Source organism: Leopardus geoffroyi, chromosome C1, assembly GCF_018350155.1.
Source record: "Leopardus geoffroyi isolate Oge1 chromosome C1, O.geoffroyi_Oge1_pat1.0, whole genome shotgun sequence".
In the NCBI taxonomy this organism is placed as follows: domain Eukaryota; kingdom Metazoa; phylum Chordata; class Mammalia; order Carnivora; family Felidae; genus Leopardus; species Leopardus geoffroyi.
The window spans coordinates 189,311,128-189,337,507 of record NC_059328.1 but is presented as its reverse complement, the minus strand read 5'-3'; the positions used below and the strand labels follow the sequence as shown (position 1 = coordinate 189,337,507).

The 26,380-nt window shown below is 35.9% G+C and overlaps 1 protein-coding gene across 17 annotated transcripts in view; it reads right to left on the bottom strand.

Annotated features, from left to right (window-relative positions):
- The window catches only part of NBEAL1 (neurobeachin like 1), a 178,289-nt gene that overhangs the window by 81,372 nt on the left and 70,537 nt on the right, over positions 1 to 26,380 (bottom strand). For all 17 annotated transcript variants that reach the window (XM_045480816.1, XM_045480823.1, XM_045480827.1 and 14 more), the window contains 14 exons: positions 24,398 to 24,483; positions 19,104 to 19,193; positions 15,947 to 16,115; positions 15,355 to 15,488; positions 14,731 to 14,890; positions 14,519 to 14,621; positions 13,640 to 13,796; positions 11,280 to 11,438; positions 9,606 to 9,765; positions 6,431 to 6,519; positions 2,927 to 3,502; positions 2,406 to 2,581; positions 1,514 to 1,667; positions 1,093 to 1,221 (listed from right to left, as the gene is read on the bottom strand). In XM_045480816.1, coding sequence (XP_045336772.1) covers positions 1,093 to 1,221; positions 1,514 to 1,667; positions 2,406 to 2,581; positions 2,927 to 3,502; positions 6,431 to 6,519; positions 9,606 to 9,765; positions 11,280 to 11,438; positions 13,640 to 13,796; positions 14,519 to 14,621; positions 14,731 to 14,890; positions 15,355 to 15,488; positions 15,947 to 16,115; positions 19,104 to 19,193; positions 24,398 to 24,483 — 2,342 coding nt within the window. The remainder of the gene's footprint in view (positions 1 to 1,092; positions 1,222 to 1,513; positions 1,668 to 2,405; positions 2,582 to 2,926; positions 3,503 to 6,430; positions 6,520 to 9,605; positions 9,766 to 11,279; positions 11,439 to 13,639; positions 13,797 to 14,518; positions 14,622 to 14,730; positions 14,891 to 15,354; positions 15,489 to 15,946; positions 16,116 to 19,103; positions 19,194 to 24,397; positions 24,484 to 26,380) is intronic.

The window sequence follows — 26,380 nt, the reverse complement described above, 5'->3', positions numbered from 1 at the left end:
AAAAAATATCTATTGAAAATATGGCCTTTTAAAAATATGGCAACCTTATGGAATTTTAACCTCTCCATGTTATCAACATTACAGTAAGTTTATATATATTAGAAACCATCCCCAACCCTACCCCTTTGCCCCAAGTACTTGAAATTCCAAAATCAAAAGGAAATTAAAAGGGCCAGGTAAGTAGTTATGAGATACATGTCATGATTAACTCAACCCAAGTTCTCCAATATAAACCAAAAGTTGACAGACTAAAATTCATGTGCAAATTTTCCAACCTGTAACATTTTTTAAAAGAGTTTTTTCTTAAGTTTATTTATTTTGAGAGAGAGAGACAGAGAGAGAGACAGAGAGAGAGAGAGAGAGAGAGAGAATGAATGGGGGAGGGGCAGAAAGAGAAGGGGAGAGAAAATTATGAGGGCAGAGCTTAACAGAGGATCATGACCTGAGCCAAAACCAAGAGATGGATGCCTAACCAACTGAGCCACCCAGGCACATTCCCCAACCTTTAAAATTTTTAATTAAAGATAGAAATAATAAATATTCCTTGAGTCCATATTTTATTTATCTGTGTTTTGAAAACCTAGCACAATGCTCAAACTTGGTAGGTATTCACAGTAAGCATTTAATTAAAAAATGAGATATAATGTAAAACTGTGGATTAGTAAAGTAACAGAAAAAGATTTGAAAGAAAAAAAAAAACTCAATTTTTCTCAAAATATAAGCCCTAAAGTTCACATGTATGAGTGACAAGTATAAATAGTCTAAGCAGGTTGTGTACTTCCTAGCTACACTACAGATGATATAATACCTCCTAATATAAGCTATGTATAAATCCTTTAAAAGGCAACATTGAAATTATACTGAATCAGGAAGAAACCATCAATGAGCTGCCTCTGAAGCTTCTTTCTGATTAACAAAACTGAAACATATATGCTTTTGGAACTAATAAAAAAATTAAAATGCTGAAAATTATTACCATTTAACATTAAATTATTAAATATTAATATATTAAATATTATCATTTAGTTATTACACAAATAATTCCTATACTGCATACAAAGTACAAAAAATAATGCAAATGAATTGACAAACCTGCACATTACCCATTCCAATGAATCCTAGAAGTAACTGGATTTGAACTTGAGAAAGTTGTGCCAATACTGAACTTTCAGAATACCAAACTGACAGACCATCAAAGAGCAGCGTCAGATCCTCTAAAAGCTATCACAAGAGAAAAATTAAGAAATAAAAACATTCCATCTTAGAATCAACTGATGAGTTCTCCCCAACAGTAATACACATTATAAGTGTTTTCAAAACTAGTTTAATGTACAAATGGAAAAAGCCAAGAGAATTATCTTAGTAATAGCTAATGAAATTGGTTAACTGTTTATCCATGTTTGTTAAATCCAATTAAATTTTAATGCTCCAAAAAGGGGGTACAAAAGTTTTTTTCCTTGAATAAAGTGCTTGACTACAGAAAGTAATTTCACAGTGTTATTTATTGCTGTACCTTTTCAGTCCACATGTTTGAATTAACAAGCCCCTCTGACTGCAGAAAGTCCTGTATGATCAGGATGAGCCGCAAGGCATTTTCAGCAGTTACTGGATTCGTGTTTGATTCTCTGTTTTCCATGACTGCCCATTCTAACATCTTCTGTAGCAAACTAAGTGCAAAACAAATCCTCTTAAAACCATTTTCAGCTTAGAAAAATAGTAAAACATGAAAAAAGTCAATTATTTGTTAATATGACTGTATTCCTAAAGATACACTATCACAGGCAGGGATCCAAGGACATTGTAGATGGTATCTAATAACAATGAAGCAACTTTTTAATCTCTGAAGTATCTACCCTCAATAAGTATAATACAAAGGCAAAGTAAAAGTTTTATCTGTTCTATTTGACTATAAAAAAGCTATTAAAATATTTCAAATTCCAGTTTCTATAAGATAACTAAAAGTTTCTTTAAAGCTCTAAATTGGGAAGGCAAGAAACGGCTTATTATGTCTTGCAGAGGGTTTAGCCCTGCAGAGAACTCTAAATGCTTTAGAGAAGTAATATCTATGAAAACACTATTTGCTTCCTTTAGCATGGAAATCCTCAAATTTGGACAGACTGTAGAACACAATGCACTGAGTGCTTAGATATTATCAAAACTATTTTAAACAATAAGGAATATGTAATCCCTTAAGCCCAAACTAAAGTTTTAAAGTTGGAATTACTTTTGGACTTCTCTCTAGATTCCACTAAAATGGCAACAGAGAGGAAAAGGAGCTGAGTACAAAGTTTCTCCTTTTCTCTCACTACACCTACTGAATCCTGAATAAATGTTCAATAAATAATATTATCTTTGACTCCAGACCACTCCAAAAGGAGAGGGTAAATCACCAAATAAATGCTTACATTAATTTTATTTCATCTGATGGTCGAAGTAGTTCACTGGATATTCCTGGTTTAGTTAGTGCTGAAAACACTTGTCCTCTTTCAATCCAAGTATTATTGTCTGACTTTTCTAGTCCCTTACACATTACATAGTTCAAAATATTTGTCAGTAATTGAAGAAGCTCCTCCTCACATCTCTGTAAAAAAAGATAAAGTAATATTAAATTATTGTAAGGAGGAAGTATTAAAAGCACATTAAAAGAACCATCCTATATAGTGACTGTAATTATTTAACATATTTTTAATGTGTCTTATGAACCAGGAACTTTGCTAGGTAGGCCCTAGCAATACAAGGATGAATACAACACCAGTTTTGCTCTCAAGACACAATTTAGTGACTTCTCGGCTTCCAAAATCTTAGATCTTGAGACTTAGAACATGAGTATAATATGAAATTGTTAACAATCACAATTCTAAGGACTAGAAATATATCATAGATGCATGAAAATAAAAACAGCTTTTGGACAAATAAGGAATTTTACCTCTTGGCTTTCAAGTAACGACAAGTCATCACTAAACCCCGTATCATTTGTGATGCTGCTCTCTTTGTCAGATGGCACAGAAAATGATTTAGTAGATTCTATTGGGGATGGTGTACTAGGCAAGCTGTCTGGCATGTGACTTCCACTGTCGCTCAGTTCACATGAGTCTATTCCACTGAAATCTAAACTCAAATGTGAAGGATTATTATTCCAGAATTCTTCTTGATTCTCTGATTTGAAAGTTAATTCTCCCACAGAACTATCTTCTTGAAATAATGGTGTGTTTGAGTCTAGAGAGTGTCTATCCTCTAAACTCCACTGATCGGAAGACACATTAGCTGAGCCAAAAGAGTTGATTTTTTCCTCATCAGTCTTTTCGTCGAAGTTCCTCTTAAGATCTTCACCTACCACATTTTTATCATTGTCTTTCATTGAAAGAGCTCTACTGTGCTTATGAAGAGTATTTCCATTTTCAAAATTTGTTTTTAAAAAGAGCCTAACCAAAGTGTCTTGCCAACCCACTTGTTGAGATATTTGATGTGCTGCATCTGGCTGGGACTGCAAAATCTGTAAAATCTGTGAAGAGATTAAGAATACAAAACTCGTCAAAAAGTACACAGTACTTCACATCAAAACTAGTTTCTTCCCAGTTATTTTAATGACAAAGTAATTTAATGAGAAACTGTGGGAAGATACACTTTCAAAAGATTATGTTAACTGGATTACAAATTATCTAGAGGGCACACACTGTGTTTTAACTAATCTGCATATTATTCATTGTACAGAGTACTTAAATATTTGCTGAAAGATAAAAAAGAAAATGATCCTCCACATGTCAACACTCATGTTATTAATTTAATTTGGTCAGAGAGAAAATATACATAGAATGAAGGTACATATAAAATGTAATAAAGTGGGGCGCCTGGGTGGCGCAGTCGGTTAAGCGTCCGACTTCAGCCAGGTCACGATATCTCGGTCCGTGAGTTCGAGCCCCGCGTCGGGCTCTGGGCTGATGGCTCGGAGCCTGGAGCCTGTTTCCAATTCTGTGTCTCCCTCTCTCTCTGCACCTCCCCCATTCATGCTCTGTCTCTCTCTGTCCCAAAAATAAATAAACGTTGAAAAAAAAAATTTTAAATGTAATAAAGTTATATCCTCTCAACTAAATACCTTCCATGAGCCTACTGCATTTCTTTAGCAAATACTGAATATCTACTATGTACCAGGCCCTGTTCTGGCCCTAAGGTTAGCAGAGTAAATATGACACACAAATACTTTAATAGAACCTAGATATCCCAAGGATGTTTCCCCATCTCATTTTATTTTTATGGGCAAAGTAAATGGCTACTTTTGCAAAAACACTTTTTTTTTCCCATTAATTCTATCTTGAATAACAAACAAAATAAAAACTGTATTTTATTTATTTATTTGAAAGAGAGAGAACACAAGCAGGGGGGAAAGGAAGAGGGAGGAAAAGAGAGAGAGGGAGAGAGGGAGGGAGGGAGGGAAGGAGAAAGAGAGAGAGAGAGAGAAAAAGAGAGAGAGAGAATCTTAAGCACGCTCCACACTTAGCATGGAGTCCAAAATGGGGCTTGATTCCACAACTCTGGGATCATGACATGCGCCGAAATCAAGAGTCAGACACTCAACCAACTGAGCCACCCAGGCACCAAAGAAACTATATTTTAATTTGAAAACACTAACTCCAGTAAAATGGATACTGCTATTTAGCTGGAAATAGAAACTGAAATTAAAGAATACACACAGAAATGTCAATGAGTATAATCTCTACTATCCAACTCATTTCCCATTTTTGGATTAAAACAGGTTCTCAAACACTGTCAGGTATTCAGTTAAGACCCTTAAGACATTTTTATCACAAAGACAATAAACTTCTATGTAGATGAAAAGAAATTTTGCTCCCAGTATTTAGAAAATCTCTTTTATCTCTGACAAGTTTCATAGGAGATGAATAATATTGATAGGGACTTTAATATCAATGGCTCTAATGCATGCTGATGCTGATATAGAAAGCAATTAGTCACAATGAGTCACAATGATGTGATGTTTTCCTTTCCTTCGTTGTGATAGGTGAGCTACCACTATTCTAGTGATAGAAAATACCATTTTTTCCCCACAGCAAAGAAATTTTCGTGATTTCATAATTATAAAATTTCCATAAGGGGCGCCTGAGTGGCTCAGTTGGTTAAGTGTCCGACTCTTGATTTCAGGTCAGGTCACGACCTCACAGTTTGTGGGTTTGAGCCCCCCATCAGGCTCTGCACTAAAAGTATGGAGCCTACTTGGGATTCTCTCTCTCCCACTCTCTCTCTGCCCCTCCTCCTTCACTGTCTCTCTCAAAAATAAACTTAAAATAAAATATCCATAAAATTACTTATTTTATGTTCATTTTATATACATGTAATGGATAAAAACTAGGCTGCACCAAAAGTTGTTTTCAAACTGAAAGGATCAATCTATATGGCCTGCTTCAAGGACAATGTGGTAAAATCCATCAAAATGCAAAATGTGAGTACCTTCTGAGACAGCAATTCCATTTCATGGATTAGGTCCTACAGATATATTACCAAAAACAGGTAAAAGTATATGTAAAAAAGTGTTCTTAACGGAAGTTTATTAACATATAAATGTAGGAGACAATCTAAATGTCCATGTACAGGGAACCAGGTAATACTTCATACAATAGTCATAGAATGAAAAACTCTATGAGGCCAGTAAAGAGAAAGATACATATACAGACTTATAATGGAAAAATACTATAACATAACTAAGGAGTAAAATTAAAAAGAAAAACAAGAAAATAAATTAAATAGTGGTCAGAGGTTAACAGCAGGGAAGACAGAAGGTTATAATTAGGAAGACGCACACAGGATAACTAGTTCTTGACTTAGTTAAAAGTTAAAGGAGTACATTCTCCTTGCTAAGTCACTCTTGCTTTTCCACGAAGTTCAAAAGATTAACTCTAAAATATGGTATATGAATTAGAAATGGTTTTTATCTTTGAAAGTTCTTGACAAACTATTCTCTTGTAATAAATCTTTTACTGGGGCAAGGGCATATTTCCAGGTGACTACATGAGGCTAAGAAGAACACATTTTTGTGGTTACATGAAGTTAATTCACCTCAAAAAAGGAAACTATTTAAAAATCATGCCACTTATAAAATAACAGATATTAAAACTTATACCTGGTATAAAATACTCAATATAAAAGCTATTCACAGTATGACAATATTGTTACTTCTAAAGTGTATTTTAATTTTTTTAACGTTTACTTTTGAGAGAGAGAGAGCGCGCGAGTGGGGGAGAGGCAGAGAGAGAGGGAGAAAGAAACTGAAGCAGGCTCCAGGCTCCAAGCTGTCAGCACAGAGCCCGACATGGGGCTTAAACTCATGAACCACGAGATCATAACCTGAGATGAAGTCAGACGCTTAACCAACTGAGCCACCCAGGCACCCCTTTAAAGTATATTTTAAAAGTTCACTAACCTTTCTGCAGATAACCACCCTGACATTTATATGTGTCCTGTGAGATATATATACCATGGACAACAGATCTTTGAAATTAATAGCAGGATCTACGGTGGGGAAAAAACAAAAAGTTAAAATTAAATTCCAGAGATAGCCAAAGAACTATGAGTGATGGTTAATGAAATAACTGTTTTCATTTTTATTTTATTTTTCTTGCTGTCAACAATAGACAGCCTTTGGTTTTTTCTAGCTTTGCTAAGATATAATTGACATAAAACTGCATAAATTTAAGGTGTAAAACATGATGATCTCATATTCGTATATATTGTAAAATAATTACCACAATAAGGTTAATTAACATCCATCACCTCACATAGTTACCATTTTCCTATCTTGGTGGTAACTTTTAAGATCTGCTCTTAGCAACTTTCAAGTCCATAATACAGCATTGTTAACTATAGTCACCATGCTGCACATCAGATCCCAGAACTTATTCATCTTATAACTGGAAGCGTGTACCCTTTGACCACCTCATTCATTTGCCCCACCTCCCACCCCACCCCAGCAACTAGCAATCTGTTCTCTGTTTCTAGGAGTTTGTTTTTTTTTTAATTTCTCAACATACGTGAGACCGTACAGTATTTGTCCTTCTCTGACTTAATTTCACTTAACATAATAATGTCTTGCAGGTTAATGTGTTACAAATGGCAGGATTTCCTTCTTTGTTGTGGCTGAATAATATTCTTTTATATATACATATACACACACACATAACACATTCTTTATCCACTCATCCATCAGCAGACGCTTAGGCTATTTCCATGTCTTAGCCATTATAAACGATGCTACAATGAACATGCAGATAATTCTTTGAGATAGTGATTTCATTTTCTTTGGATATATACCCAGAAGATGGATTGCTAGATCATATGATAGTTCTATTTTTAATGTTTGGAGGAACCTCCATACTGGTTTCTATAATGGCTGCACTAATTTGCATTCCCAGCATCAATGGACAAGGGTTCCCCTTTCTCCATAACTTCACCAGCACTTGTTAACTTTTGTCTTTTTAATAATAGCCATCTTAACATGTAAGACCTGCTATCTCCTTCTGGTTCTGATTTACATTTCCCTTATGATTAAAGATGTGGAGCACCTTGTCATCTACCTGCTGGCTACTTGTATGTCTTCTATGCAAAAACTGTCTATTCAGGGGGCAGCTGGGTGGCTCAGTCATGATCTCACAGTTCGTGGGATCGAGCCCCCCTCAGGCTCTGCACTGTTGGCGTGGATCCTGCTTGGGATTCTCTCTCTCCCTCTCTCTCTGCCCCTCCCTGCTTGTGCTCTCTCTCTCTCAAAATAAATAAAACTTAAAATAAGTCTCATCAGGTCCTTTGCTCATTTTTTTAACATTTTTTTATTTTTTGAGAGAGCGTGCACATGTGCATGTGCACGCAAGTGAGGGAAAGACAGAAAGGGAGGGAGAGAGACTCCCAAGTAGACTCTGAGCTGTCAATGCAGAGCCCACCATGGGGCTGGATCCCACAAACCATGAGAGTGTGACCTGAGCAGAAACTGAGTCAGATGTTCAACCGAGCGAGCCACCGAGGCACCCCCTTTTGCTCATTTTTAACTGGATTTTTTTTTTTTGCTATTATATTATATGATTTCCTTACGTATTTTAGATACTAACCGCCTCTCAGATATTTGAGTCACAAGTATTTTCTCCCACCCTGTAGACTGCCTTTTCATTTTGTTGGTGGTTTTACTCACTGTGCAGAAGCTTTTTAGTTTGATGTTGCCTCACTGGTTTATTTTGCTTTTGTTGCTAGTGCTTTTGGGGTCATATCCAAAAAGTCATTGCCAAGACAAATGTCAAGGAGCTTTTCCTTATGTTTTCTTTTTTTTTTTTTTTTTTTTTTTTTTTTCAACGTTTGTTTATTTTTGGGACAGAGAGAGACAGAGCATGAACGGGGGAGGGGCAGAGAGAGAGGGAGACACAGAATCGGAAACAGGCTCCAGGCTCTGAGCCATCAGCCCAGAGCCCGACGCGGGGCTCGAACTCACGGACCGCGAGATCGTGACCTGGCTGAAGTCGGACGCTTAACCGACTGCGCCACCCAGGCGCCCCACCTTATGTTTTCTTCTAGGAGTTATATGGTTCAGGGTTTACATTTAAATCTTTAATCCATTTCAAGTTAATTTTTGTGAGTAGTGTGAGATAGGGGTCCATTTTCATTCTTTTGCATATGAATATCCAGTTTCCCAACACCATTCATTGAATAGACTATTTTTCCTCCACTGAGTATTCTTGGATCTCTTGTCAAATATTAGTTGACCAGATATACATTGTTTTATTTCTGGGCTCTCAATTCTGTTCCAATGGTGTATGTATGTTTCGATTACTCTAACAGTTTGAAATCAAGAACCATGATGCCTCCAGCTGCATTCTTTTTGAAGTTCTCTCTCAAAGAATGAACTGGGGGTAACAGTTACATAAATGCTGAAATAACTCTCATTTAAAATAAGGATTACACATATGTTTAAATCTTACAAAGAAAATAGATGTAGAATGTTTGACATTCTCCTGAGTAAGCCCTAACTGTTCTTTTCTTTTATTGCCTGAAAATACTATCCATACTGTTATAATATCCATATTATTTATCTTTTTATGTACATATCTTATATCTTATGTACTTGTCTTATCAATGAGAAGGTAAACCAATCAAAGCGAAGAACCTTATCTTATACCTTTTAAACCCCCAGCATCTGACATAAACACTATAGTTTGTCCTAAGTACTAAAAAAGTTTTATTAAAAAAAATGAGAAGCAAAAAAGAATATCTGAAATTAAGGATTTACGCTCCCTAAAGAAAAAGATAAAATGTTTTGTATGTATTTTCTCTAGCATCTTTTCCTTATAGAAAACTCAATTATTTACTAATCAATCAGTAAATTTCTACTGAAGGCCTATGGCACTATGCTATTCCCTGGGAAGATAATAACAAAAAAGATAGATAAAAAATAGTACCTAATAAAGCCCTGCTGAATCAAATAACAGGTAATTTAAAAAGTAACCTGAGGAAGGAAGGGAAAAAAAACCTTCAGGAAAAAAACTGAGAATATCAAATACAATTATGCTACTATGAAGAACATTTCTTAAATATATCAGTATTATCAGCCTTAGTCATACCTGTATTTATAATTTGATTGGTGAGGCTTTTAATGAGATTGGCATTAACGGGTGCTTCATTAAGAAGAAGTCCCAATCCTGAATAGCCAACTTCTCTGAGCCGAATGCGCTGTTTACTTCGTTCATAAACATTCGTGCATTTCAACATTTGTTCCATAACCTGGTTACAACAGTAATATATTTTTCTCAACACAGAGAACTAAGGACAGTCTGTCACTATTTAAAATAATTTAAAATTTCCTTTTTAATGCCTAAGGCTTAGATGGAAACAAACCCTACAGCCTCCAAGAAGAACAAAGATATGTTATGAAAGAAGAAAAAGATACTTCTAGATCAATCTCATAATTTGTATAACACTTATGTAACAGTTATCAAAATAATTTTCGAGAACAAGGAAACATTTTGTAAAGGAAAACAACCATATACTAAAATGGGAGAATGAATTAATAATCCCATACCTCTTGCAGTAAGATCAACATTTAAAAGTGAAACACTGAAACCCTAGGTACAGGGTAATTTGGGCAGAGTATCATGAACAATCCATATAAGGTCATTTTTGGAGAAATAACATTTAATCTCTATAAAGGAAAGCTTATTTGGGCAGATGCTTTGAAGAACAGCATGGGGGGCACCATAATTGATACTCAAGAGAGCCTATGCCAGATCATTTTTATTAAACCCTTGTTTTCCAAAGTTTCGGGATTCCAAACACAGTCAATCCAAACTTGACCCCATAAGTAGACTTTATAACATAACACTAATGATATAAGAGGAAACAACTGCCACAAGCAATTAGGCATAATGAGTAGAATAAATCATGAAAAGTAGAAATAGGACCAATTCCTCTATTTTTTAACAAAAAAGGTTAAGTGGGTAGCTTCAACCGAAGCTCAAACTGACTACTTTGGATAGCTTAACAAAATATTCAATATCCTCTGACAAGTTACCAACCTCTCTGGCCTCAGTTTCTTTATCTGTAAAATGGGAATAATAATATTCACTTCATAAGGTTTTTGCAAGGACTAAGATAGCTAATATATGAAGAATATATTACTGCCTGACAAATAGTGGTGCTACATAAAGTCAGTTATTATTATTAACTGCTAAAATGTCTGACCTGCCATGAAGACCCATGGTAAGTCAAGAGACAGAACAAAACGAGTGAAAGGGAGTGGGAGGTATAGGCTTCCAGTTAGCTCACAGGAATAAAAGGTACAGCACAGGGAATATAGCCAATGGCATTGTAATACGTTATATACTGACAAATGGCAGCTAGACTTGAGGTGAGCAAAGCATAATGTATAAACATGTAGAATCACTACATTGTATGCTTAAACTATTATAATACTGTGTCAATTATGCTGAAAAAAAATTTTTTAAAAGAAGGCAAAAAACAGAGATGATAAGTTTTATACAGAGAATGATATAACCAAGTGGATTTTCCACTGAAATAATTGATCAGATATCCATACAGTTTTTAAATATTCAAACAATAAAAACACAAAAAATATGTATCAAAACAAACTGAACAGTTTAAAATTAGATAGAAGTAGGTATGAAAAAAGAATTTACATTCTATTTACAATTCATATTGTACAATTCTTTACATTCTATTTACAATTCATATACTCACAAATATTCCCAAATATAAAGATGTTTAAGAAATGTTTATACCTTAAAAATGATTTCTCTTAGTCTGTCAGAGTACTTCTGATTTAAGAGCAAGGCATAAAGTATGTCAGCATTTCCTGGTTCAAACAGCAGTAAGAAAAGCTGACCTCTAGTTGGGCTGGTACGCAGGAGACTGAAGAGCATATCCAAAATTCCAAAGAGCTTTTAAAATTAAACAACACAAAACAAACAACCACATTCATACATGGAAGCACAAATACAGTCATAAACCACAGTTGTTTATCTAAATCATATATACCCTAATGTTGTAGCTTAACTGGACTATCTGATGTCTTATGAAATAGCCCTGCCTCCTGCCTCCATTATGCTTTTGGCTTGTTTCCTTTTGTGTAATCCTCTCAACCCACATATTCACCTGCTGAACATACCTATAGTGCTATAACCACATGAAAAGCTACGTCTTCCATAAAGCCTTTCCTGGTCTCCTCAACATGTAATATTCTCTTATGCAAACCTCATAGGACTTTGTATCTCTCTTACAAATATTATTATATTCTTTTTTTGTTTGTTTCAAGATTATTTATAAAGCTCTCTTACCTACCCTTGCCTCCATTAGGCTAATATCTTACTATGATTCTGTGTAAGTAAGCTTTCAGTAAATAACTCTTTGACTAAATTGACCAAGAAAACACGATTGGCAATGAATCACAGCAGGTGGCAATACAGCTATTATGAAATAAGGTAGCTATCATTACTCTAAATAAAAACAAGCTTCTGAAGTAGTCTAACCTTACAGAGAAACAGCATAAGTTAACTCATCTATATAATATTAATGATGAAGTCCTGTAAGCACTGAGTACACAAAGAATACTTCATCGAAAAGCACAAAATATTTGAGTCAATATAAATTAAGGCTGCTCAAGTTTGGTGTTGAGAAAGAGCACAGAAATAGCAGTAAATATACTTGGGTTCTATTCCTAGGTTTGTCAGCTGTATGACTTTTTAAGTCACCTAATCTTTCTGAATATATACTTCCAAATGTGCAAATGGGAAGGTTACTTCCTAGTCTGTATATTTAAAAAAATTTTTTTTATGTTTTTTAAATTTATTTTTGAGAACGAGACAGAGCACAAGCAGGAGAAGGGGAGGGGGAGGGAGAGAGAGAGGGCGAGAGGGAGAGAGAGAGAGAGAGAGAGAGAGAGAGAGAGAGAGAGAGAGACGGAGACACAGAATCCAAAACAGGCTCCAGGCCTCCAAGCTGTCAACACAGAGCCTGACACAGAGCTTGAACGCACAGGCTATGAGATCATGACCTGAGCCGAAGTTGGATGCTTAACCAACTGAGCCACCCAGGCGCTCCCATGTCTGTATATTTTATATCAGTGGTTTGCAAATTTTACCATGTGCCACAATCACCTGGAAGACTTGGTTCAGCAGTTTTGCATTTCTTTTTTTTTTTTTTTTTTTAATTTTTTTTTTTCAACGTTTATTTATTTTTGGGACAGAGAGAGACAGAGCATGAACGGGGGAGGGGCAGAGAGAGAGGGAGACACAGAATCGGAAACAGGCTCCAGGCTCTGAGCCATCAGCCCAGAGCCTGATGCGGGGCTCGAACTCACGGACCGCGAGATCGTGACCTGGCTGAAGTCGGACGCTTAACCGACTGCGCCACCCAGGCGCCCCAGCAGTTTTGCATTTCTAACAAGTTCCCAGGTAATTATGGTCAGGAACCATACACTGAGAACCACTGTCTTACAGAGTAGTTCTGAGGTATAAATGAAATGAATAATGTATATATAAAAGTACCTAAAAATAGAAATATAATTTACTCTTTATGCAAGATTTTTATAAACCTATGTTAAATTCATGTTAGAAATCTGTCCAGTATCTTTGATAACAGGTAAACGTATATTATGTGGCCTATAAAAATAGTCTTCAGAAGTGCCAAAGCAACTACTTCCAGATACTACTTTCTAGCTACTTAAAATATTTTATTACATTACCAACTACTTTATTAAACTTAGGAGATAAAATTTACTTCTTCAACTGCATAATATTGTATTATATCTAATAAACATTTTACTCTTAAAGTATGTTTAAAAATATATTTTTTAATGTTTTTATTTATTTTTGAACAGAGAGAGACAGAGCATGAGCAGGGGAGGGGCAGAGAGAAGGAGACACAGAATCCAAAGCAGGCTCCAGGCTCTGAGCTGTCAGCACAGAGCCTGACACGGGGCTCAAACTCACAGAGTGTGAGATCATGACCTGAGCTGAAGTCAGACGCTTAACCGACTGAGCCACCCAGGTGCCCCTAACGTATGTTTAATATATATGTAATTTTAAAAGAAGATGATGTAGCAACTTAAGTGTGGGGGAAAAAGTTATCTGGAGCATGATACCTGTTCTTCTTCATTGATAGCAGCTATGTAACCCATAATACTTTGTATCTCTTCATGAGTTCCACCTTTGCACAGAAAATATTTAATTAGTCCATACAAAGAAGTCCTTATTGTTCGAATGTCATCTACAGACAGCTCACTGTATTTACAATCACTCCTGGAAAAGAAAGTAAAATGCGAGAATTGAAATTTAAATTTTTTATAGTTTAGTGCTTTTTTATACACAAGAATTCATAGTATAAAAAAAGATGTGTCCATGTTTCATGGTATCTGTTTTTTCTTTTTAAGGAAAACCTTTTAAAGCTAGGAGTTGCAATGACAAAGATAAAAATAGTTAAAACAGCTTCTTTTATTTATTTACTTAGTTACTTATTTATATTTTAGAGACAGAGCACACATGAGCAGGGGAGAGGGAGAGAGAGAGAATCCATGCGGGGAGCGATCCTATGACCCTGGGATCATGACCTGAGCCAAAATCAAGTCAGACGCTCAACCGACTGAGCCACTCAGGGGCCCCTAAATAGTTTATATACATTTAAACAATACTAAGGAGAAGACACAGTTGTAAGTGCTTTACACATTCTTAATTCTTTAGTTTAATCCTCAAAACAACCATAGGGTGTCACAGGTTTATTCTCTCCTTGTCACAGACACAACTTAACCACAGAAATTTGAGTAAGTTACCTACAGCCAGTTGATGAAACATAAGATTCAAACCCAATATATGTGATACATTGTTCATCATTTTAACCTCCACATTTTCCTGTCTCTCTGAAGTTAAAGGATATTAGAATTTCTGGAAAATAAATAATCTAGAAATTCCAACCCAGTGGCAGGCAGAAAACGGTATCGAACTGAGAAGGAACAAGGACATCATACCCATAATAAATCCTAAGTGTATCTAGGAGAAACTGCACACCATACTTCTTTCGGAAAACTCTCCTGCTGTCTTTGATGATGGTGGAAAGATACTGTATATGACCTAAAATACAAAGTTCACTCTTAAATGATATGCCTAAAATAAAATCCCACAAATAGTTATAAATTTCTAAAACAATTGTAAAATTTGATCCAACAGCCTGCTCTCTCACCAATTCGGAAGGGAAAATCTCCACGGTTCCAAATACGAAAGTCAAAGAGTAAATACTGATACATTTGTTGCAGGAGCTGCATATTTTTCTCTAATGATACCTGTTCAATTAGTAACTGAATTGCCATCAATACATTAACATCCATCAAGGCACTTGGCACCTGAAATCCAAACAGATGAGGGCTCTGTAAATTTCAGCTTAATTATCATTAAGCTACATTTAAATTACAAATGATTAATTCAGAATATCTACTAAGTATGAAAATCTCTGTTACAAAATATAAACAACTTAAACTTTAATTTTTCCAATGTCTGCTAGAACATATTTTCCTAATGTCATATTCCTAAAATCACATTTAACAAAGATCCCAAATACCAATGTTAACAAAGCCCTATATATAAAAATTATACACTATTATGTAAGATTACTAATTCTTGTAAAAATGTGATTAAGAGTAGGATAAAATACCTGCTTGTGAAATAAAATTACATCCACTAATGTAAATGAAGCCATAGTAGTGTAATTTAAAATAATATTTATCTAGTAGGAAAAAAAAAACCCTAAAGACAAACTGCTAATTACAATCATTAGCCACATCTGCAAATTTGTTAAATTTGTGCTCACCTTCTGAAGTAAGGCACCAAGAGTGGCAACTCCATGGGAGTGAATAAGATTGTCCTGGTTGATGGGATGTCTTTGAATAAAGTGTTTCACAATCAAGATAAATGTTGCAATTAGATTTCTCTCTAATCTTGACTCTGAGGAATTGTGAACATGTCATTAATGATCATATTACTCTAAATTATTTTTATAACACATTTTCTATATCATAATGCATATAGTAACAAACAAGAATTTGGTTGAGCAATTTGCCTCCAAAGGTCACTTGCAGAATGCAAATATCAGAGAAAGCAGCAACTACATATTGTATACTTGCATGCACATGGAAACATTTTTTTCTACCATAAGTTTAGCAATGCTGTTATATTTCCATTAACAGGAGAAACTGAGGACAATCAAGAGTAAAACCAACATCTTAATTTTTTTGACTAAAGTATTAATGAACTTTTTGAATTACATTAGTAAAATTAGGGATGGGCTGCTTCAGCTACAAATGGTTAAATTTCTTCCTAAGGGTGGCAAGACATTTTAACCTATTTTTCAATTAATTCTCAAATTTCTCAATGACTATTGTGTGTTAACTTCATCTTAATACCTGAAGCCTTTGTGGAGGTCAATACCACCCAATCTCCTTCTACAGGTGTTACCAATTCAGAAACTGTACTTTCATTCATTCCTTCAGAAATCTGTCCTTCACCAAAGTGGCTGATTTGTTCCAACAGAGGAAACAGTACATTTAATCCACCTATACAGTTTATGATGTCCTGAAAAAGAAAATTACAATCTTTTAATCTTATAAAACAAGAGCAATTTTGTCATTTAACACCCGCACAGCATGTGTGACATTAAAAATGTGCTGAACTTTCAGGCAATGTACAAGATAGCCTTAAGCTAAAAGAACCTTAATTCAGGGAGATGCTTTGAAGAGTAGCCACAGGGTGGGAAGGTGCACAGGGTGGGGGACACCTGGATGGCTCAGTAGGTTAAGCGTCCCGCTCTTGATCTCAGCTCAAGTCTTTTTTTTTTTTTTTTTTTTAATTTTTTTTTTTTCAACATTTATTTATTTTTGGGACAGAGAGAGACAGAGCATGAACAGGGGAGGGGCAGAGAGAGAGGGAGACACAGAATCGGAAACAGGCTCCAGGCTCTGAGCCATCAGCCCAGAGCCCGACGCAGGGCTCGAACTCACGGACCGCGAGATCGTGACCTGGCTGAAGTCGGACGCTTAACCAACTGCGCCACCCAGGCGCCCCATCAGCTCAAGTCTTGATTCAGGGTTGTGAGTTCAAGACCCATGTTGGGCTCCATGCTGGGCATGAAGCTTACTTAAAAAAAAAAAAAATGTAGCTAGGGGGATCACCATAGTGTCAAGAAACACTATGACAGACCATTTTTACCACACCTTTGTTTTCCAAAGTTTAGGGATTCCAAACACAAGCAATCCAAACTTGACCCCATAAGTAGACTTTATAATGTAACACTAATGATATGAGGAAACAACTGTCATAAGGCAATTAAGTATAATAAACAAAATAAATTAAGAAAAAAATCATTTGGTGGTAGAAATATGACTGACTCCTCTACTTTTAGTTAACAAAGAAGTTGAAGTGGGTGCCTCTGAATGTCAAAATGACTATTTTGAACAGCTTAACAAAATACACTCCATATTCTTTGACAAGTTAGTAATCTCTCTGGCCTGAGTTCCTTCATCTGTAAAATGAGGATAATAATTCCCACTTTGTAAAGTTGTTACCAGGATTAAGTAAGCTAATAAATGAAAATGAACTGGTACTACCCACCCAAGGTTAGCCATTATTAAGTGCTAAAATATTCTGATCTGCCATCTAGAAAGTTTCATTCTTTACACAACCCTCTTCATACTTTTTGTCTTCATGCTGATATTTTTTTTAACATTTAAAAAAGTATTTTATCTCTGAGAGAGAGGGAGAGAGAGAGCACACGCAAGCAGGGGAGGGGCAGAGAGAGAGGGGGACAGAGGATCTGAAGCAAGCCCTATGCTGACAACGGTGATCCCGATGCAGGGCTTGAACTCACAAACTGCGAAATCATGACTTGAGCTGAAGTCAAACACTCAATCACCCCTTTCATGCTGATTTTTAAAAGCTGTGTATAGTATGCAAATTAAGTTTCTGGATGGCAAGTATTTTTTTTTTCAGTTGTCACGTAACTTTTTTTGTGTTTGATTGTGCTGCAGTATAAAAATACAATGATCCTTTTCTTGTTAACTCTGATCCCATATGATTTCCCCATAGCTGTACCTCAAGGCACCAAAAATTACTTTGATTTTTAAGTATAATGTATGGCACAAATAATCAGCTTTCTATATATAAGTAATACATGAGAACTAGCCTTGTAAAACCAATCTTATAAGTGACAGCAAAAGCTAATTTATGAAAGGGCAAATGCTACATATCTTACTATTTTAACAGATATGATTAAGTGGTCTTATCTCACAAAGAGAAAAATGCTTTATACCACATAACATGAGACTAACATTAATTAATGGATTCATTTTTATACAGGCAGAACTATCCTAATAATGTCTGTTCCATTGAAACAATAAGCATATTTGATTGGTGTTAACTGAGGACAAGATAAAACAGATTTTTTGCTGATTTACCAGCAAGTCCCCTTAAAATATCTTTTATATTTCTTTTGATTTTACTTAAGCTATAATTTCTATTTAAGAAATATCTTTAAAAAAATTTTTTTTTTAACGTTTTATTTTATTTTTGAGACAGAGAGAGACCGAGTATGAACAGGGGAGGGGCAGAGAGAGAGGGAGACACAGAATCTGAAATGGGCTCCAGGCTCTGAGCTGTCAGCACAGAGCCCGACGCGGGGCTCGAACTCACGGACCGTGAGATCATGACCTGAGCCGAAGTCGGACGCTTAACCGACCAGGCCACCCAGGTGCCCCAAGAAATATCTTTTAGAAATAGGATATCTCTGACTTGACTTTCACAGTAATCTAAATAACCTTTATTAATTTAGTCACTCAGTCAAAATGTTATTGCATATCCCTGTACCAGGCACTGATGAAAAAAGCAGTGGTACCTCTTTTCAAAGTTCTTAAGGACTACTGGAGAATCAAGCTCTAAATTACCAAGCAAATTATTATTCATCACACTAAGTGAAATGATAAACTATTGTAAGTATTCATGACAAGAGCAGTTAACTCAGTCTTGGAAAATAAGCAGAGGCCTCTATATAGAACCAAAGACATTATGTCCAACTGTCACATATATATGAGGCACATCCAGAAGTCAGACAAGATATGACAGCTCCAGAGGGGGATGTGGGGAAGAGGAAAAGTCACTTATCTTTAGCCTTAGGGAGGAAAGATCGAAGTATGTTAAAAGCTAATAGACGGGAGACTGTTGACAGAAGCATGTGATACAGGAGAAAAGGGATAATCAATGAAGTCTCTGAGATGGTAAGGGATGAAATCTGTCACATAGTTTTAGGAATGAAATACCTTAAAAGTGGAGCAATGATTTTAAGGTAGTATTATTTTTCTCAAGGAAACTGTTAAACAGTCTAAGGAGGTAACTAAGTTTCAAGCAAATTAGTCCTTCAACTACTTAATTGTTTATACCTCAAACTGTATATCTTGCTTGAAAACATTTTCACTGAGACTTATTATTCAGATCAACCTGGTGGTGCTAAAAAGACAAATTCTTTAAAAGGATCTGTAAACTTACGTAAGACGTTGCTCATCATTAACTTACCTTAATGTCCCAGTTCACTACTTTGTTTCCTGTTAATCTTCCATGCAAACAATTAGTAGATAAATCAAGACAGATTGAATTTTTGCAAGCCTAAGAATAAAAGGAAAAAATGGCCAACAGCTAAGCACAATGAGGACAAAAACATAACTTTATATATGAAATATTTCGCCATAATTTAAAATGACAAAATGCTTACAATATTAAGTTTAGTACTGCTATTCTCATTGCCTCTTAAAAGAATCAGGGACTAGATTCTATTTTTTCTTTTAAATATAAATTATTGTCAAATTGGTCTCCATACAACACCTAGTGCTCATCCCAACAAGTGCCCTCCTCAATGCCCGTCACCCACTTTCCCCTCTGCCCACTCCCCATTAACCCTCAGCTTGTTCTCAGTATTTAAGAGTCTCTCATAGTTTGCCTCCCTCCCCGTTACTTTTTTTTCACCATTCCCCTCCCCCATGGTCTTTTGTTAAGTTTCTCAAGATCCACATATGAGTGAAATCCGACTGATTTATTTCACTTAACATAACACCCTCCATTTCCATCCACGTTGCTGCAAATGGCCAGATTTCATTCTTTCTCATTGCCAAGTAGTATTCTATTGTATATATAAACCACATCTTCTTTATCCATTCCTCAATTGATGGACATTTAGGCTCTTTCCATAATTTGTCTATTGTTGAAAGTGCTGCTATAAACATTGGGGTACATGTGCCCCTATGCATCAGCACTCCTGTAAGGGACTAGATTCTAAAGAACTCACTCATCAAAAGCAGGTCACTTCTACTTGTCACCTGATAGAAGAGCTATAGCAACAAGTTACTCACCCATCACTGGAGTTTACAATTTTTTCTCTTTTAAGAACAAATTGATGGTGGCCAGAGGGGAAGGGAAGGGAGTGAGGGTGGGGAGGGATGGGCAAAATGAGTGAAGGGGAGTGGGAGATCCAGGCTTCCAGTTATGGAATGAGTAAGCCACAGGGATGAAAGGTACAGCACAGGAAATACAGTCAGTGGTATTGTAATAGTGCTTATGGTGACAGACAAGAACTACACTTGTGGTGAGCACAGCACAATATACAGACTTGTCAAATCACTGTGTTGTACACCTGAAACTAATGTAACATTGTGTGTCAACTAAACTTCAAAAAAATTTTGGGAGGGCGCCTGGGTGGCTTAGTCAGTTAAGCATCTGACTTGGGCTCAGGTCATGACCTTGAGCTTCAAGAGTTCGAGCCCTGCATCGGGCTCTATGCTGGAGCCCCCTTCCAATTCCGTGTCTCCTTCTCTTTGGCCCTCCCACACTCGTACTCTCTTCCTTCTCTCAAAAATAAACATTAAAAAAAATCTTTAAAAAATAAAAAATCCTATAAAGTTAAAAAAATTAGTTTTAAACCAACTTATGCAAACAGCTTTTGGCTATTTATTTATTTTGAGAGAGAATGAGCAAGCAGGATAGAGGCAGAGAGAGAGGCAAGTGGGACTCGATCCCATGAATCATGAGATCATGATCTGAGCTGAAATCAAGAGTTGGATGCTTAGGGGTGCCTGAGTGGCTCAGTCGGTTAAGTGTCTGACTTCGGCTCAGGTCATGATCTCACAGTTAGTGAGTTCAAGCCCCACATCGGGCTCTGGGCTGACAGCCTGGAGCCCGCTTCGGATTCTGTGTCTCCCTCTGTCTGCCCTCCACTGCTTGCACTCTGTCTCTCGCATTGTCTCAAAAATAAATAAATATTTTTTAAAAATTTAAAAAAAAAAAAAAAAGAGTTGGATGCTTAACCGACTGAGCCACCTAGGTGGCCCAAGATTTTGAGTCTTTAACAAATTCAGTGTTCTATTCCCATGAGTATTTCCCTAGGCATAATTTCACTGGTACACATAATTATGTGATTAAAATGTGAGATACAGAAATCACAAAACAGGGCACCTGGGTGGCTCAACTGGTTAAGCGTCTGACTTCAGCTCAGGTCATGATCTCACGGTTTGTGGGCTCAAGCCCTGCATCAGGCTCCATGCTGATGGTGCAGAGCCTGCTTGGGATTCTCTCTCCCTCCCTCCCTCCCTCCCCTCCCCCCCTCCCTCTCTCTCTCTCTCTGCCCCTACCCTATCTCTTTCAAAATAAATAAATAAACCTTAAAAAAAAAATCACAAAACAGAAAAACATATGATATAAAATTCTAATCACAGGCATAAGACACTTTTCCTTCATGTTATTGACAATTCTGGATATATTCATATTAAGAGTCTAGTCTGCAATTCTAGAAATTATCAAATGTATTTGTTAACTTCCATGAAGGATTATAAAGCATATAACTTCGCATCCAATCTGTGAATTTGCAGATAACAAAGCATCCTTGAATCCAATTACCATTCAAAAAAAAAAAAAAAAAAACTACAAATTTTAGCATAAATGATGCATCATTGCTTTCTTCTTAAGGCAACTGAGAAAAAATGCTTTAATAAAACAAACGGAAACTGAGTTTACACTTAACTCAATGTAAACTATATTAGTCTCAAAGACAGAAATGTCTTTCTCCCATTACTACCTCAGTTTGGGTAGCGTGTATCTATGACCTGTCCTCATACAATACAACTTCTAATGGCATGACTGCTTCCCGTCTCCTATCCCTCCAATCCAACTTTCACAATGCAGCTTGAGACCTTTTTCTAAAATGTAAACCTTATCATATTTTGTTCTTCTGCTTAAAATGCTATCCACTGCCTACTACTTAGCCTGCCATAGGAGGCTTGCTATAATCTGGCCTCTATGTGCCCTCTAATTTCATTTCCTGCCATCTTCTCTTCCTACTTGCTTAGTGCCCTAAACCCAAATATACGTAGATCCCAGTTTTAAAGTCTATGCCTTTGTAGGTGCTGCTTGTTACATGTGGCACATCCCTCCTCAGCCCTGCCTTTTAAAACACAAATCAAACCATCTTTGCTATGATCTGAAAGAACTAACCACTCATGCCTTTATATTCTCACTATATTTTATACACAATTCCAACACAGAAATACTGTATAGTGGTTAAGGATATGCACTGAACAGACTGAATTCTAACTCCAGCACTACCATTCACTAAAATTATGAGGCTAAGCAAGTTGCTTATCTTTACTGAGCCTCAGAAAACCACAGCTCATAACCAGGCGCCCCTGGTTATAAGTTTCTTAAAGCCAGACACTGAATTCATCTTTAGATCTTAAAAGTTCAGCACAATTCTTGGCATGGAGAAGACACTCAAAAAATTATAAACAATGGATGGTTCAACACCTCTTACAAGCGATTACAAAAATGAAAAGCTGTTGACTCTCAGAAAATCTTCAAGAGCAGCTTTTCTCAAACTAGCATTTGTTAAATAAGTGAGATGAAAAAACAGAACGTGTTCTATGATCAAATAACTGGTCAAAGAGTAGGATAAAACAAAAGTAAACTAAGTTTTTTCTAATAAGATTTTTCAAGTATATGATCAATCTCCAAAATGGATATACAGAATACAGCATTTCCCCAAACTCCGTTAACCACAGAACACTTTTTATCATGATATATCACTGTTTCAAGAAATATTCCTCCAAAAAACTGTTTTATTATTTGTCATACTTTCTTGAGGAAAAACAATAATACCTATTTTCTTATTAGAGAATTTTTACTGTTGGATCTTCCAACTACTGGAAGGAAATTCCAACAGTAAAAATTCAACCTAATGTTATCAAGTTTAAATTTGGAAAGAGAATAAATATGACAAACATAATGCCACAAAGACTCAGTTAACTAACATGTATCTAGGACATGCTATTAAATATATCAGTGAGATTAAATTCAATTATTTCCTATATATTTAATAATAACAGTAAAAAGAAAATAAGTATATGATCTAGCCCCTGCCAAGAAAATAAAGTCTAGTTCAGTAAACAAACATACTGGAAAAACGTTAGTGTTACAAAAGGCAAACACTAAAAAAAATAAGGGTCCTGGGGCGCCTGGGTGGCGCAGTCGGTTAAGCATCCGACTTCAGCCAGGTCACGATCTCGCGGTCCATGAGTTGGAGCCCCGCGTCAGGCTCTGGGCTGATGGCTCAGAGCCTGGAGCCTGTTTCCGATTCTGTGTCTCCCTCTCTCTCTGCCCCTCCCCCGTTCATGCTCTGTCTCTCTCTGTCCCAAAAATAAATAAACGTTGAAAAAAAAAATTAAAAAAAATAAATAAATAAAAAATAAGGGTCCTAAGAGACTTTATAACCAATGCAAGGCATGAACCTTGATCCAGATTTAAGTTTTTTAAAAGGCTAAACAAAATATTTTTGAGAAAGCTGGGAAAATTTGAATGAATTATACAGTACATAAATTATTGATAATTTTCCCAGGTAGGTTAATAATTACATAAATACATAGCTACATTGATACCTATGTCAATGTGCCTTCACAAAAGACAGGCAACAGGTGTCAATGGGTGTGGCAAAATTGGTAATTGGTGAATTCAGGTGGAGAGTATAGAGTATACATGATTTCACTTTACCATTCTTTCAATTCCTCTCTAGCTTGAAATTATTCAAAATAAAAAGTCAAGGGGAATACAAATGATAGGTGAATTTTATTAGGTCAGAGATCACAAATAAGTATTAAAGTAATAAGTTATGACCATGTACTAGCTGGCTAAACTAGAAAAAAAATTCTATAGTGCATAATCTCACAAATAAAAGCATTTTCTGTGTCAGTGTTAACATTTAGTACAATTAAGGCAACTGATACTGTTTATGCCACTTTCCCTTTTCTTCTCCCAGTTCGTTCCCTCAGACTTTACGGACCTCAATTACTTTCACTAGGTAGGTCTTTGAAGGAAAAAGGACTATGCATGCTATGCATATAGGTAGTTTCTTTTTTCTCCTTCTGAAGTAAACATTTCATTTTTTTGGTTTGTTTTCTTGCTAGAATTACATTTAAAAAATAAACAAAAAAATGTTAACCATAATTCTGTTTAATCTCTCCTTCCAAAAAAGTGGGATAATCCAAGTTTAAACAGTTTCATTTACTGAAGTCAATTCATTAGTAAAACTTCCCACCACAACGATTCCTACTCATACTATATGATTCCTCACTCATACTACTGGGATGGCATAATCAAAACATTCGAATCCTAGTTGAGAGTTGCACCTCCTCTTCCTTTGAAAATGAGTAATTTTTAAATTTAATTCAAGACTATCCTTCTCAATTAACCACTGAAATGACAAAAGGAATAAAAAAGGAATTTTAGTTCATAGCACAGTTACAAGTAGATACAGTCCATGCATTCACTCTCACCTTTGCAGTATAGTGAAGAAGGATGTTACCAGACAGGTCAGCCATGTCAGACTCTTGAAATTTCCAAGGGCTTAAACAGTTTGGACCTGAAAATTATTTACACACACGTACATAAACATCACTGAATATTTTTGGCCTCCTTGATTCTGTGTAATCAGAACAAAATTTAAAATTAAGTTGTTTCTCCCTCAGGCAAGTTCAAAAAGATCGAAATCATACTATGCATATTTTCAGACACAACGCTATGAAACCTGAAATCAATCGGAAGAAAAAATTTGGAAAGAAAATGAAAACTTGGAGATTAAAGAACATCCTACCGAAGAATGAATGGCCAAGACATTAAAGAGGAAATAAAAAAGTACATGGAAGCCAATGAAAATGATAACACTACAGCCCAAAGCCTCTGGAATGCAGCAAACGCGGTCAGAAGAGGGAAGTATATAACGATACAGGCCTTCCTAAAGAAGGAAGAAAGGTCTCACATATACAACCTAACCTTACACCTTAAAGAGCTGGAAAAAGAACAGCAAATAAAACTCCAAACCAGCAGAAGATGGGAAATTATAATAAAGATTAGAGCAGAAATTAATTCTATTGAAATCAAAAAAACAGAAGAGATCAATGAAACCAGGAGCTGGTTCTTTGAAAGAATTAACAAAATTGATTAACCCCTAGCCAGTCTGATCAAAAAGAAAAAGGAAATGACCCAAATAAAATAAAAAATGAAAGAGGAGAGATCACAACCAATACTGCAGAAATACAAACAATAATAAGAGAATATTATAAGCAATTATATTCCAACAAATTGGGCAATCTGGAAGAAACAGAAAATACCTAGAAAAATACAAACTACCAAAACTGAAAACAGGAAGAAATAGAGAATTTGAACAGACTGATAACCAGTAAAGAATTAGTAATCAAAAACCTCCCCAAAAACAAGGTCCAGAGCCAGATGGCTTTCCAAGGGAATTCTACCAAACATTTAAAGAAGTGTTAACTTCTATTCTTTTGAAGCTGTTCCAAAAAATAGAAATGGAAGGAACTTCCAAACTCATTCTATGAGGCCAGCATTACCTTGATTTCAAAACCAGACAAAGACCCCACTAAAAAGCAGAACTATAGATAAATTTCCCTGATAAACATGGATGCAAAAATTCTCAACAAGATAGTAGCCAACTGGATCCAATAATGCATTAAAATAATTATTCACCATGATCAAGTGGCATTTATATGGGATGCAGGGCTGGTTCAGTATCTGCAAACAAATCAGAGATAAATGATACTAATAAAAGAAAGGACAGAACCACATGATTCTCTCAATAGATGCAGAGAGAGCATTTGACAAAATACAGCATCCTTTCTTGATAAAAACCCTCAAGGAAGTAGGGATAGAAGGATTATAACTCAAGATCCTAAAAGCCACATACAAAAGACCCACCACTAATATCCTTAATGGGGAAAAACTGAGAGCTTTCCCCCTAAGGTCAGGAACAAGACAGGGAGGTCCACTCTCGCCACTGTTATTCAACATAGTATTGGAAATTCTAGCATGAACAATCAGACAACACGAAGAAATAAAAGGCATCCAAATCGGCAAGGAGGAAGTCAAACTTTCACTCTTCACAGATGACATGACACTCTATATGGAAAACCCAAAAGATTCCATCAAAAACCTGCTAAAACTGATCCATGAATTCAGCAAAGTGGCAGGATATAAAATCAATGCACAGAAATCAGTGCACCAATAATGAAACAGCAGAAAGGGAAACCATGGAATCGATCCCACTTACAATTTCAACAAAAAACCATAAAATACCTAGGAATAAACCTAACCAAAGAGGTGAAAAACTTACATACCGAAAACTATACAAAGCTTATGAAAGAAATTGAAGAAGACACAAAAAAAATGGAAAAATATTCCATGTTCCTGGACAGGAAGAACAAATATTGTTAAAATGTCAATACTACCCAAAGCAATCTACA